Source organism: Plectropomus leopardus, chromosome 21 (genome assembly GCF_008729295.1).
Source record: "Plectropomus leopardus isolate mb chromosome 21, YSFRI_Pleo_2.0, whole genome shotgun sequence".
Taxonomy (NCBI): domain Eukaryota; kingdom Metazoa; phylum Chordata; class Actinopteri; order Perciformes; family Serranidae; genus Plectropomus; species Plectropomus leopardus.
In genome coordinates, this window is record NC_056483.1 from 22,159,184 (window position 1) to 22,172,485 (window position 13,302).

At 41.2% G+C, this 13,302-nt stretch overlaps 1 protein-coding gene across 1 annotated transcript in view; it reads left to right on the forward strand.

The window, feature by feature from the left end:
• Positions 1–12,040, forward strand: part of LOC121960427 (microtubule-associated protein 4) — a 139,186-nt gene extending 127,146 nt beyond the window's left edge. Inside the window, exons 13-19 of the mRNA XM_042510100.1 lie at positions 79–380; positions 1,309–1,365; positions 4,055–4,147; positions 6,044–6,125; positions 6,942–7,054; positions 11,228–11,420; positions 11,901–12,040. Coding sequence (XP_042366034.1) covers positions 79–380; positions 1,309–1,365; positions 4,055–4,147; positions 6,044–6,125; positions 6,942–7,054; positions 11,228–11,420; positions 11,901–11,908 — 848 coding nt within the window. The 3' untranslated portion in view covers positions 11,909–12,040. The remainder of the gene's footprint in view (positions 1–78; positions 381–1,308; positions 1,366–4,054; positions 4,148–6,043; positions 6,126–6,941; positions 7,055–11,227; positions 11,421–11,900) is intronic.
• Positions 12,041–13,302: the final 1,262 nt, after the last annotated feature.

Consider the following 13,302-nt stretch of genomic DNA (forward strand, 5'->3'; position numbering starts at 1 on the left):
AGTCAAGCTATTAAAAAAAAAAGAATATCTAGTTTTTCACTGCACAGCTTTGAATAACTCTCCCTCTCTTTCTCCAAGCCGACTCCACCAAGCCCAAGACCACCACCAACAGCGCCCGCAGCACCACCTCCACCACGGCTGCCTCTCGCACTCGAACCACAGCAGCCAAACCGGCCACACCCTCCTCCACTACTGGCACAGCGCCCGAGAAGAAGCCCCTGGTGGCCCGCACCTCCCGGGCCACTTCCTCAACCACCACCACCACCACCACCTCTAGGACCACAGCTCGGCCCAGCACAGCGCCGGCCCCCGACATCCGTAACGCCCGCTCTAAGATTGGCTCCACAGACAACATGAAGCACCAGCCCGGAGGAGGGAAGGTAGGTGCTTCATCTGCGGATTCTATACCTCTACATGGGTGATGCGCTTTCTGGACTCTGGCTGCCCCTCAACTAACAGGCAACACAGCCTCAAGGCCTATCTAACATGTGAAACTGGCTTCCTGTGGTTTCACACTCACTCTTAAACTTTTCTCTGAAGCTGTCCTCTTGAAATATTTCTCTGTAACAGGGATACTCAACTTGCTTTGCATAGGGGCCACTATTGCAAAATAACAGGAGGCCAGGGGCCAGTGGCATCGCCCCATACATGTTTCAAGGATTCTAGGACATTTCTGGGATTTTAGGATATTTTTAGGACTTTAGGATATTTCCAGGACTTTCTAGGATTTTAAGACGTTTCTAGGATTTTAGAACTTTTCAAGGAATTTAGGGCCTTTCTTGGAGTTTAGAGCGTTTTTAGGATTTAAGGACATTTCTAGGATTTTAGGAAGTTTCCAGAATTTTAGGATGTTTTGACGATTTTAAGACATTTCTAGGATTTTAGAACATTTACAGGATTTAGGTCACATCTAGGATTTTAGGATGTTTCTAGCACTTGGTACTCTATGGGGGCCAGATTTGGCCCACAGGCCAGAAGTTGAGTATCACTGCTCTGCTCCACCGTGTTCGCATTGTGCACGGAGTACATTCATTTGAGCAGCTGCAGTAAAATAGTCCACACATCTCTGTCTCGTCTTTCTCACTGTTGTTTGCACTTTGTTTTTTTGCTCGGTTTTACATCTCGAACTCAATCCTCCACATGTTCATTCACCATCATTCTACTCACTCACTGAGCTTTCTCTCTCTACTGTTCATTCTCCACCCTCACACAACACTAACTCTTTGCAACTCCTCCTGCACCGCCTCCTCCTCCTGTGTGTTGTTCTAAGGTGTCGTTGTTGACCCGGGGGTGGGCTTGTCTCCCCAGGTGTCATCTGCCTCTCAGAGCAGGGGCGTGGCCTCCAAAGACATGAGCCAGGGCAAAGTGAGTCCCCTCTCCATCCTTCCCACCATCACCACATACTCCTCCTCCCACCTCTCTTCTTCTGCTCTCTGTCTTTTTCTTTCTTACATATTTTGCTATTTTCTTTTCACATTTTCTCAACCCTCATCATTTCTGTTTGCTTTAAATGAACTGCACTTCTGAGGAACACAAAGCCAGGCAGAAAATGACCAGCCTGAGACTTTTTGAGTAGTAAAAGCACAGACAGCATCTTATGTTGTCACATTTTTAAACACAAATACACAGTTTCAAACCCATGTAATTGCTTATCCTCTGTTATAGTTATCATGCCCATTGTCCACTTGAATTTAGACATAAATACAGACATGCCTCTCAAGAATTTAAAGTTACAGTGGGTGATAAATGATTGGTTTGTAGATGCATGTTTGTAAATTAGATTATTTTGGATGATAATTAACCTTGGCCTGGGTTGTAAGTTTTTATGACTGCTGACTTGGGAAGCACCCTTGAGAGTGGCATTAGACTGAGTTATGGACAATTATATTAGAAACCAAGGAGAGCTTACTCAGTTTTATTTGCCAATTTCATCATTACATGGTTCCAATAATCCTTTAATGCAAAACAGCTCAATTTGAATCAACCTAATTTTTTTGTAATGTACTTCCAGGGTACAGCTCAGCCATCTAGAATGCATTCATTCTCTCTCTCTTTGTTTTTCTGTCTTTCTTTTTTTAACATATTTTTGTTGAGCATCAACAGTATAAAATATGCCTTAGCAATAGAACACATAGATGTAAAATGTTTTTTTTTTTCCCATGGTTGTTGAACCATTTCAGAAATTTAAAAAATGTGTCCATCCACCCACTGTAGTTCAATAATTAAGCGTTCTCTTTTTAATTCAAATGCAGTAAATGATTCTTTCAGTAGTGACGTGCCCCGAAGTAGTAAACAGACAGCACTGGTGTCTCACTTAAATGAAAATTACTCAACCCTCACATTGATTTACAGTATCGTATTGTAGTCAGTGCACCCCATGTAACAATTAATAATGTTAGTACAAAAGCACAAGGCCGATAATACAGTCCCCAGCAGTGGTGTTTCCCATCACACACAGCTAGCAGTGTTTATCTGCAGGGAGCTGGTGAGGTATCACACCCTTTGAAACCTGAGCAAATTGTCTTACTTTCTCTCAAATATGTGGGAATATCAATGAGTAACTTTGGAAGAAATTACCCCAAAATGAACAATGAATTAGCAAAAACTTGACAAATACCTGAATTTGCAAAAAAAAAAAAAAAAAAAAGGAAAGAACAAAAATGGGGAAAAACTAAAATAATCAAAATAAATGATCACAAATACATATATGTACAGATTGTGCCGTGGAGTGAGCACTCTAGACTTCTGTAGCTGCATGCATAATGCAGCGGCACAGAGGACTGACTGCACTGTAAGGCTCTGAGATAACATTGTATCTTCTCTTCTACTTAGAAGTGGTGAATTTAAAGCTCACAGCAACTTAATATGACACCCTCTCTGTCTTTTGCTTGATATCTAGTTTTGGCAAAAAATATTGTATCCGATCAGCTGTTAGAGCTGTTAGCTTGTTTTGTCACAATGAAAGTCCTGCTTGAACCGTTGAAACTTCAGAACTTTATATGGAATAAAAAATAATCGTAGAATATTTGTATTGAGCTGCAAAATCTGATTCGACTGACATAATTCTGAGTTGGCATTGAGCTGTGACCCACAGCTGACAGATGTGTGACTGTGGAGTGAGTGGGCGTGTGGATGTGTCTGTGTCTTACTGAAAAGGACAAACCTGCAATGAGCTTTCATTGTTTTCTGTGTCAGGTTTGTAACATCTAGCAGTCTACCTGCCACAGAACTACCAATATCATTTGCCAATTGACCTTTGTCATTTGGCGAATAGGAAAACACAGACCTAGATTTCAGGGCCGGCGACGTAGGAAACACCCCCCCCCCCCCTATACCTCACACACACACACACACACACACACACACACACACACACACACATACACTCATGCTCAAATAAAAACATGAAAGTTGGTTTTATTTTGACTTAACTAAGGACATTTCCACCATAATCTGATGTATACAAATTCACCAGAATACAGGAAATTAAGTGTTGTGATGCTGTAAAATTTACTGATGGAAAACCCCAAGCTCCTTGTGTCATTTGTGTCTCCTCCCCCAATGTTGAAATCTGCACCCTTGTGTGTTAATAACGTCTTTTTTGGAGTCCCATACATTGTGGATGGACAGGTGTTTATATGTTTTGTTGCATGGGTGTGTTCTTAACATTAGTTTCTGTGTGGCATTCTCTAGCTTCTGCTTTCCTTTTCTCCAGTCCCTTTAGATTTGTGTCACTATTCAAATGGCCACACAAGCAAAATATACCATTCCAGACCACCTAACTGCACAGGTGTTGATATCAAATGCACCTAAAATAGTTAAAATATTTTGGATTTTACCCAGGTCAACCTTGCTCTGTCCTCCTGTCATTTCCTTTCTAACCCTACCTGTAATGGTGACTTCTCCCCTTCTCTTGTCCTTTTTTATCCTCTTCTCCTCTGGTAACTTTACCTCTCCTCGTCTCTTACTTGCCTTTTTTTACATCCTCTGGTGTCGTCCCCTCCCTCCCTCCCCTCCCTCGCTCTCCTCTTGCTGCTATGCTGTGTCCATGTAGGTTCAGATAGTCTCCAAAAAGCTGGACTTCAGCCACGTCTCCTCACGCTTGGGCTCCAAGGACAATATGAAGCATGTTCCTGGTGGAGGGAATGTAAGTACTGCCTGGCCTACAACCAGAGCTCGTATGCACCAGCCAATTAGTCAAACGAATTCGACTTGATGGAAGGAACAACGGAGCAAAGATGAAATATTTATCTCTTTTTGGCTCCAAAAATTGAAATTAGTCAAATAAAAAGAGTCTTCAGTCCTTGAAAGGGCCAGCATGAGTCAGCTGTACAGTATGTGAAGGATGTCAGCCTTTAAAAAGTGAACGTAGACCCTCACTGCAAGCTACAGAGCTGCTCTCCCTTGGAAGCCGAGGGAATTATTGGACAGCATGCTAGCAAGCCTTATGCACCAGCCCTTCTCCAGAACCTGCTTCACAGTCCCTTGCTTCTTTACACTCCTCCTGTGTCGTCCTGCCCTGTCACTAACTTACTGAACTAAACAAACACATTCTGATTGGCTCTGTGTCTGTGAAGATTGTCTGGTTCTGTGAGGAGAGTATCACCACAAAAAGCTGCATTCTGGATCACTGGTCTCCTGAAATAATGCTGTCTTGTCCTGAGCTTCTTCTGTTGGTGTTTGGTATTTTTTACGTTGTCTGCACCAGGGTGTTCTTGCCATCTTTATGGCACAAAATGATTGTTGATGACAGGCAGGAATCAAACATGTCTTCTTGTAATGCCTCTGCACCTGCAATAAGGATGGAGGCACTATGTTTTCAGCTTGTCCGTCTGTCTGGCCATTCCTCAAATTTAGTACATCTAATTGGACTCAAGGACGAAATGATTAGATTTTGGTGGTAGTAGTTTAAAGGTCAAGGTCACTGTGAACTTGCATCTGTCTCATTCTTGTGAATGCAATCTCAGGAAGAAATAAAGGAATTTCTTCAAATTTGGCACAAGTGCCCACTTTTGCTCAAGGATAAAATTATAAGATTTTGATTGTCATAGGTCAATGGCCAAGGTCACTGTGACCTTGTCTAAACAATATCTCAAGAATACCTTCTTTTTTTTCAAATTTGGCACAAAAGTTTAAGTGGACCCAAAGATGAACCTTTTAGATTTTTGTGGTCAAAGGTTTAGGTCATGTTGACTCTGCATTCGTCTCATTGTTGTGAAAGCGCATCTCAAGAACACATTGTGGAAATTTCTTCAAATTTTACCCAGACATTCACTTGGTCTCAGTGATTTCCTGATTATAAAGTAGTGTTCAAAGGTCAAGGTCAGTGTGGCCTTGCAGCTGTCTCATTGTCATTAACACAATATCTGGAGATGGCCTTATGGGGATTTCCTCAAATTTGGCACAAAAGTCCTCTTTGACTCGAGAATGAACTGACAAGAATCTGGTGGTCAAAGGTCAAAGTCACAGTGACCTCATAAGACATGTTTTTGGTCATAACTAAATAATTAAAACACTGAAATTTCACATAAATGTCTCGTAGGATATAATGATTAAGTTCTGACATTAAATATTCTCATGTGATCATAATGTCCTGTACACTTTTCTTGCCATTACTCAGCATTATAAGACATTTGGTCAGATAGTGAATTTGTGACTTTAGTCTTAGGCTTCGACCATAAAACTGTGCTGATTGTATATATCTCCTGTGCTGCAAGGGGAAAATTTGTGTGAAGCACCAATGTTTTCACAGACCTGTATGCAAACTGTAAGTGCAACTTGACTGGTATGCGGAGACATACAACTGCATAGTGATAATTCGATAAATGCTGCAATATGGAGTTCACAGTTTGTGTTAAACCACTCAGCTGCTACTCTCTTGGAGAGCACTCCTTATCCTGATGGTGGTAATTCATTGTGTAAATGGGGCTTTCAGTGCACCTGAAGAAGAAACAGCCCTTAAAAAAGGAAAACATCAATGAACCCATATCCCTTTACAATGTTTTACTGCTGGTGATTAAAAGTCTTGTGTGGCTTTTGACAGGTGCAGATACTCAACAAGAAGGTGGATGTTAGTAAGGTGACATCAAAGTGCGGCTCCAAGGACAACATCAAGCACAAGCCTGGTGAGCCAGGGAATGTAGTTTTAATCCTTCTGTATTTGATCCATCATTTTTGTTAAATGCATGGAATTAAAAAGCTGCTGGCTGTACATTGAGTTGGCAGTTTACACCTAGTACACCTAGGTAAAATTAATGCAGACTAAAATAATCTTTCATGAAGGTTATAATGTTAAAGAAAGTTTTTTTTCAACTTTGTATATCGTGCTTTGTCAATGTATAATTTGAGCATTTTTCAACCTGGATTCTTTTCCTCATGTTTTTTTGAGTGACTAATTAGAACAACAATATTTGAAACTGGTCTAATATTAGGTGAGACTGCTGCAGCGGCAAAACAGGCGGCAATGTAATCTCTATGGGCAGTTCTTTTTCAAGTGCTTAATTTTTTTTATCTCTGATAGGCTCAGATTGTTATACGTGTCTGACAACATTATTGAAAGGATCCCTACAAAATAGACCTTTTTTTGTTAAAGAGTAAGATCCTTTTTCTTTAACCAGAAACAGCCCGGAAATCACTTTTTGCCGCTGCTGTCTGTAGCACTCTCGCTCAATACTAGACAAGTTTCAAAATTTTTGTTTCCATTAGTCACATAGACACAAAACATGGGAAAGGTCCAGGTAGAAAAATGTCAGTTACCCTTCAAGTGTAACAACTCGGATAGCTCCAACAGTATCAAACATTTATACTAATATAAAAGAACACCGGATTTGTTAATTCATGACTTATCATGTTTTACAGTAGAGAAGGCTCTGTAGAAACTCTGCGAGCTTGTATCCATGCATGTGTATGATCATCAGACTGATTATCCATGTGTGCTGCAGGCGGTGGTGTTGTGAAGATCGAGTCCCACAAAGTGAGCTTCAGGGAAAAGGCTCAGCCAAAAGTGGGCTCCATGGACAACGTGAGCCATTCACCTGGGGGAGGAAATGTCAAGGTAAGATCATCGCTCATAAAAACATCTTTCAGTCTGTGTGCACACTAATAAGTATCAGTGTGCACACAGTGTCTGGAAACTATAAACTATAAACTGTAGTTGTGATGAGATCAGAGCACTTTCTGCAACTGTTTAACTTCTCTGAAGTCTTTCTTATGGGCCGGACAAACACAGTGAAGATTTAACAACTATCACAGTGCATAAGCAAATGGCAAATTACATACCTCTGCCAGATAGTCATTACACATCGCAAATTACTGGAGAGTTGTGTCCAAATGCAGTTTACTTATAGCGCCACTCACTTGAGTTAGTCATGATGGCCACAATGCGTGTATTGCATGACTCACCTTCATTATTAGATGCATAAAATGCAGTTGAGCCAATGTGTTTAAATGAAGGCAGTCTATTATGCTGCATCCTATGAACATTACACATTTTTAGCTTCACATCACTCACAATTCTCAATTAGCAAGAAATTCCAGTTTCTGAAGCCCTTACTCATCCCGATGTGGAGAGCACACCTCTCCGCCCTTCCACGTTCCTTTGTGGAAAGCCTAACACATAGGGAGCACAAATCTCTGCCCTTCCATGTGCCTACGTGAAAAGCTGAAGGCAGAGAGAGCATACCTCTCTGCCCTCCATGCAACTACGAGGAAAGCCGGAGGAGAGCAAACATCCCTGCCCTTCCACCCCTTCACCAATCAGCTGATCCATCAGCTGATTAGGCTGCTTGAAATCAGCTGATGTAGCTGGAATGTGAGCTAAGCTTGACACAGAGGCCTGTCTGAACCATTGAACATATATAAAGATGGACAACATGACAGTGTCCCGAAGGGTAACTTTTCAATCTAGATTGCCTCCTGGTGTCTTTCTGTAGTATAGGTCATATAGCCTGCCCCTCTATGTTAGTGGATGGGACATAGGCCAAACTAAAAACTCAAAGTACACAACAAATACATTTTTCCCAAAGATGATTTCTGTCACTGAAGGTATTTTCATCACCCTGATGATTGTTCAAGTGTTTGTTTTTATGGTTATTTTATTTGTAATGAATTATTAAACTATACAAAAAGGGGATTTTCTGCCATGATTGAAAGTTTTGACATCCAGTCCATGCAGACGCATTCAGGGGAGCTGCAGTTGTTCGCCGCAGATATTGCTATAGCGCAGACTTGGGTTCTCAGTGACATCACCAGTGCAATATGGCAATGTCCGTATCTTGGATATTGTAACTTCACTTAACCATAGCGCGGGTAAGTGGGGGGGTGTCGTCCATTTTCATATACAGTCAATGGTTTGCACTAATGCTATGCTCAATAAATGTGAAATAATCACACTTTTTCTAACTTCAGCAGAAAATAGTGTTCATATAGGTTTACATCACTCATATTAAATCTGATAATCTGATAATTAATCTGATAATCTGACAAACTGTGTTTATAGGGACAGACTTTAATCAGAGAGGGCAGTGAAACCCTGCATTTTAGCTTGTTTTTAAATTTACATATCGATAAACATCTGTGCAAGACTTATGAAGCATTATCACTAAAGGAATTTCAGGGTTTTCATGTGTGTCTCGTTTCACCACTGAGTTCATAATCTAAAAGATGTTGGTTGGCTTCAAGCTACAATCACTAATGATGATGATAGCCTGTCATAAACCCATCTACAACAACCTGAACCATCTTAAAACCTCTGCACCTTCAACTGGCTCCCTTTCTCCTGACCCCCCTTTTGTTGTGAAACTGTTTGAAAATGTCTGGATGTCTCCTGCAGGACAAAACTCAGCTCTGCACATTCAGAGACAAAATGGGACGAACATAGACATACAGAGGAAGGATGGTGATCATAGATTTGTAAAACACAAAAATAAAAACAATCAAATTCCTTTTTGGGTGTTAGGGTCAAATTTGACCTATTTCTTAGCATTTTTGTGTCAAATTTGACCTGAACACAAAAGGAGTTAAAAAAGGATTTGATATACCGACATACTGTAATGGATAAGTCACTGTGTGGGATGGGCTTACAAACCTACAGAAAGAAAAGACATTTTGGTCAAATTGATCAGAAATGATGTCACCTGTCCCCTCAGCCTACTGCAGCTCATCTGTGTTTCATGATCACTGCATGATCTCATCCTTCACTCCCATTCTCATCTTCACACACTGTTTTGCACGTAAAGTCATCATCTTAGTACTCTCTGGATGCAGAATCAGAATAACAGCTAAAAATAGCATTCATACAATAATAAACTGTCTAAGAGATATTTTTGCTGTTGGATAATTGAAGTCTATTTTTAAAAATGAAATGGAGCACTTTGAGACAAGCTCTGACTTTCATTTGTGTTTGTTTGAAAGACAGTACACCATGCATTCAGAATCTCATGTCTTACTCTTGAGCTGTGCTGGCTTAAACCCAATGCTCTGCTCCCTGTCTCATGATGTGTCACTGTCAAGTGTCTTCAGTGGATGGCTGTCCTTACATGTTTAGCAGCGGTTCAAAGATAAGGCTGGTAGTATTCTTATTGTTAAATTCAATGAAAAGATAAAACCAACAATGTGTAACAGGTATTTTTTGTGTATCAAAGCATCATATAGCCTAGCATCTTCCTCCTCTGAGCCGTATAGCTCAAAAACTATTTAAAAACACATCAGTGAGTCCCTGTATATTAGATTGCGTGACATACATACAGCTGATATTTAGTAAAACACCCACAAAATTTCACATCCTTTTATGCAGAGAGGAGAAACAAAGTATTTGCGATCATGCTGAGAATTGCCGTGGCTTTCTTATTGTCAAATTAACTTGAAAATCCAGAGTAAAGGGCTTTTTCAACTTGGACCCTATCTTCACTATATTTTTGTATCTAACTTCTTAATGGGGACAACATTTTATTGTAATTGGTCTAGAGTTTTCTGAGAGCATTGGATCAGGCAATGCCAGGGCAATACTTGGGGCATGTTTGCATTGTCAATTTGCATCCACTAAAAGTGCTTGTATTTGCCACTGACAGGTTCAGATTGCTATTATAGGTGTCTGAGATTATTTAAAGGATCCAATATTTATCCAATGGCGTTCTTGAAAATATGTTTTTCAGTCTCTGTTTGTAAAACATAAAACTATGTTTCTAAAACTGGCACATAGGCACGTCTAAAACAGTAGCTCTCCGGTGGCTATCCGGTTCTCCAACGCTGCAGGGCAATGCTTTTCTGGAGTTTCTGGTGTTCCCCAACAAATAGACCTTTTCTTTTGATTCGGATGACCTTTGCTAAAAACTATAGTTGGCTGCAGTTTTGGGAAATCATTGAACCTTTTTTTTTCTTGAAAAATGAAACTGTTTGTTATCCACATTTGTCCGGACAGGCCCATTGATTCTTCTCTTCAGAAGGAAACAATGTGCAGTTGGCAGTATGCAGAAGTTGCAAGGGAACAAAAGATGGACTAACACATTGTTGGGTCTTTACATGGGATGTTTTGAAATTAAAAATACCAATATATCGCCAGCCTTGTCCTTTAAGCCTACCTGATGGATCTATTAATTGAAGCAGGAGTTTATAAAGTGAGTACAAGTGATGAGATACATTTCAGTCCTTCAGTACTTCTTTTCTTCTGTTGGTGCGTGTAAAGTATGAAACCATTCAGGATTCATTAATTGTGTATTTGTCAGGTTTCTTCTGGGTTTTCTTCTGATATGTTTTGACATTTGCTGTTTCTATGAAAAGTAGCTTCTCTTGAGGTACAGTTATTTCCTCCAAGAAAGAATAATAGAATTATACATTTTTACAGATATGATGTAAGAGTTTGTGGTTCAGGCAAAAAAAAATATTTCTGCACATCTAACACTTTTCATCTGCTTTTTTTTATGTGACGTGCTTGAATTTACCGTTTTCTTTCTGTCACTGAATTCATTTGAACATTATATTCTCCAGTTGTTTTTTTATTTTTGTTGTTGATGTTGTTTTTGTTCAGTTCCACCTCCCTCCACCTGAGTCTGGCTCCAGATCTTTTAATGTGTTAGCAAAATGTCTGTCTCGCCAGAGTTTTGCAGTCACAGACTGTCTACTTGAATTAGTTGTACTTAACAGAAGACTACAAATGTAGTTTAAGAGATTTGGAGCCAGGTTGGTCCATCTCCATCCCCACCAATTGACACGCCCTGCTATGTGTTTCTAGGCTGAGGGGGCCCAGGAGACAACAGAGGGGAATGGGACTCCCCTGAGTGGCACCGCAGCCCCGGCCCCGGGCTCCGAGCCAGGGCAGACAGGGAGCCCTGCTGCCCAGGAGAATGGGCTGAAGGAGGGGGCTCCCTGTGAGAGTGAGGGCCTACGGGAGCCACAGGCTCTGGACTCACTCATCCCAGAGACAAGTAAGTTTATGTGTGTGCCAGCTTCATCTGCTGTCAGTGTAGGACTTGATTCCCATGTAGCAAACACGGAAGGAGGAGGTGTACTGAAAAAGCCTTGATGCCGGGTAACATCTGAAACATGACATACTAATTAGTAAAAGTATAACCCCAATACCAAAAACGTTAACACATTGTATAAAAATGACAACAGTGACCCTGAATTATCGAGCATCTAAAGTCAGTTGCTCGAAGCTTATCAGTTTTAGCATTAATTATCTTGTCTTTGGACTGTATTTAATTGAATATAGTTTGACACAGCATCCTTTATTTTTGGAATTGTGGTTGTACCAACAGTGTGTGGGACATTTTTCTCCCTGACTGAGATAAATTGTCTTTGTCACTGCACTGAGTGTAAACCTGTGTCTCTCTTTGTATTCATCATGTCGTCTGCAGTCCAAAGCACCTGATCACACCGTCATCTTTTGACTTCTTATCTTGCAGGCATCTAATTCTACTATCCCTCTGCCCTCCTCATCTCAATCCCCCCACAACACCACCTTCCCCCCCCCCCCACCTTCTCCTGTCTGTATTTTTTTTCTTTCTCCCTCACCTACTTCCTCTTCTCCTCCCCTTTCTTTCAACCTTTCTGCTGCAGATTGAGTCTTTCAAGCTCAACTTCCGCGAGAATGCTCGCTCTCGCACGGACCACGGCGCCGACATCATCACCTGGCCAGCCCCCCAGGATGACAACAGACCCCACCCGTACAGTTCCTCCCACTCTCTACACCAAAACCACCACCATTACCACCACCCGACTCCTCACAGCGTCTCTCTCATTGAACCGTTGGCTTCTGCAGAATGCTCCCCCTCTGCCCCCTCCTCGCTGCACCCTCAGGAGGAGGTCCAGGGGGACGACAGCAGCTCCTTAAAGGGATCTTTACCTTCTTCATTGAGCCCTGCGACACCCCATTTATCTTAAATCTGTCATTGCAAATTTTCGAATCATCTGGTAGTTCTGCAGCTCTAGTACCATGTAATCATGCCTCCTCTCTCACTCATCATCATGACTGTATAGACTAAGCTTGGGAATCTATGTGGAGGGAAATGAGGAGAATATATGGTTGCGTCTTCTCCAAGAATTCAGTGGGTTTCACTCGGATCCTCTTCACCCACAGCCTCCCACCCCGCATCATCTCACCTCCACACACCGAACAAGCAGCCATCACTTAATTTGTCACCTGAGCAGCGTGGAAACCCCTCTCGGACTTCCCCTACAGCTTCTGTCACACACGTAGCATATCTTTCCTTCGTGACTTTAGGGGATGTTCGTTCCCAATAACTCTCTGTTTCAATAACATCATAGTAATCAACCGTCATCTGCTTCATCACGCCCTCTCTCTTCACTTCCATAAAACAAGCTGACAAACAAAAAAAGCTAGACAACAAGTAGGCTGAACCATTTTAGGCTGTTTAACTCTTTACTCTCTGTTTGTGATGATGTGTTTGAGTGACAACATTGTGTAAAAATGAGCTTTGGTGTTCTTTTCAGATCTTATTTCTGTCTTTCTTGAGTTTTCTTCTTTTTTTTCTCCTTCCTAGTTAATCAATTTTAAAAGAAGGGTTTATTTATTGTACGTTTCTTCCTGCGTGAGCAATACGATGGTCGGTCTTTTTTTTTTTGTCTTCAGATAGCGTTCAGAATATCTTGGAAACACGCACAGGTTTTTTAAAACCAAGACACACAGTGAGTATATTCAGAGGGAGGAAGAACGTGAGAATGGATATGTCGTGAGAAGGGTGACAAAAGAAGCCTTTGAGGTGTGCTTTGCGTTTATAGCAAAATGTGTTGAAAAGGAATGCAATAGAGGAAGTTGGCTGGAGCCGAGAAGCTTTAACTGAGCAT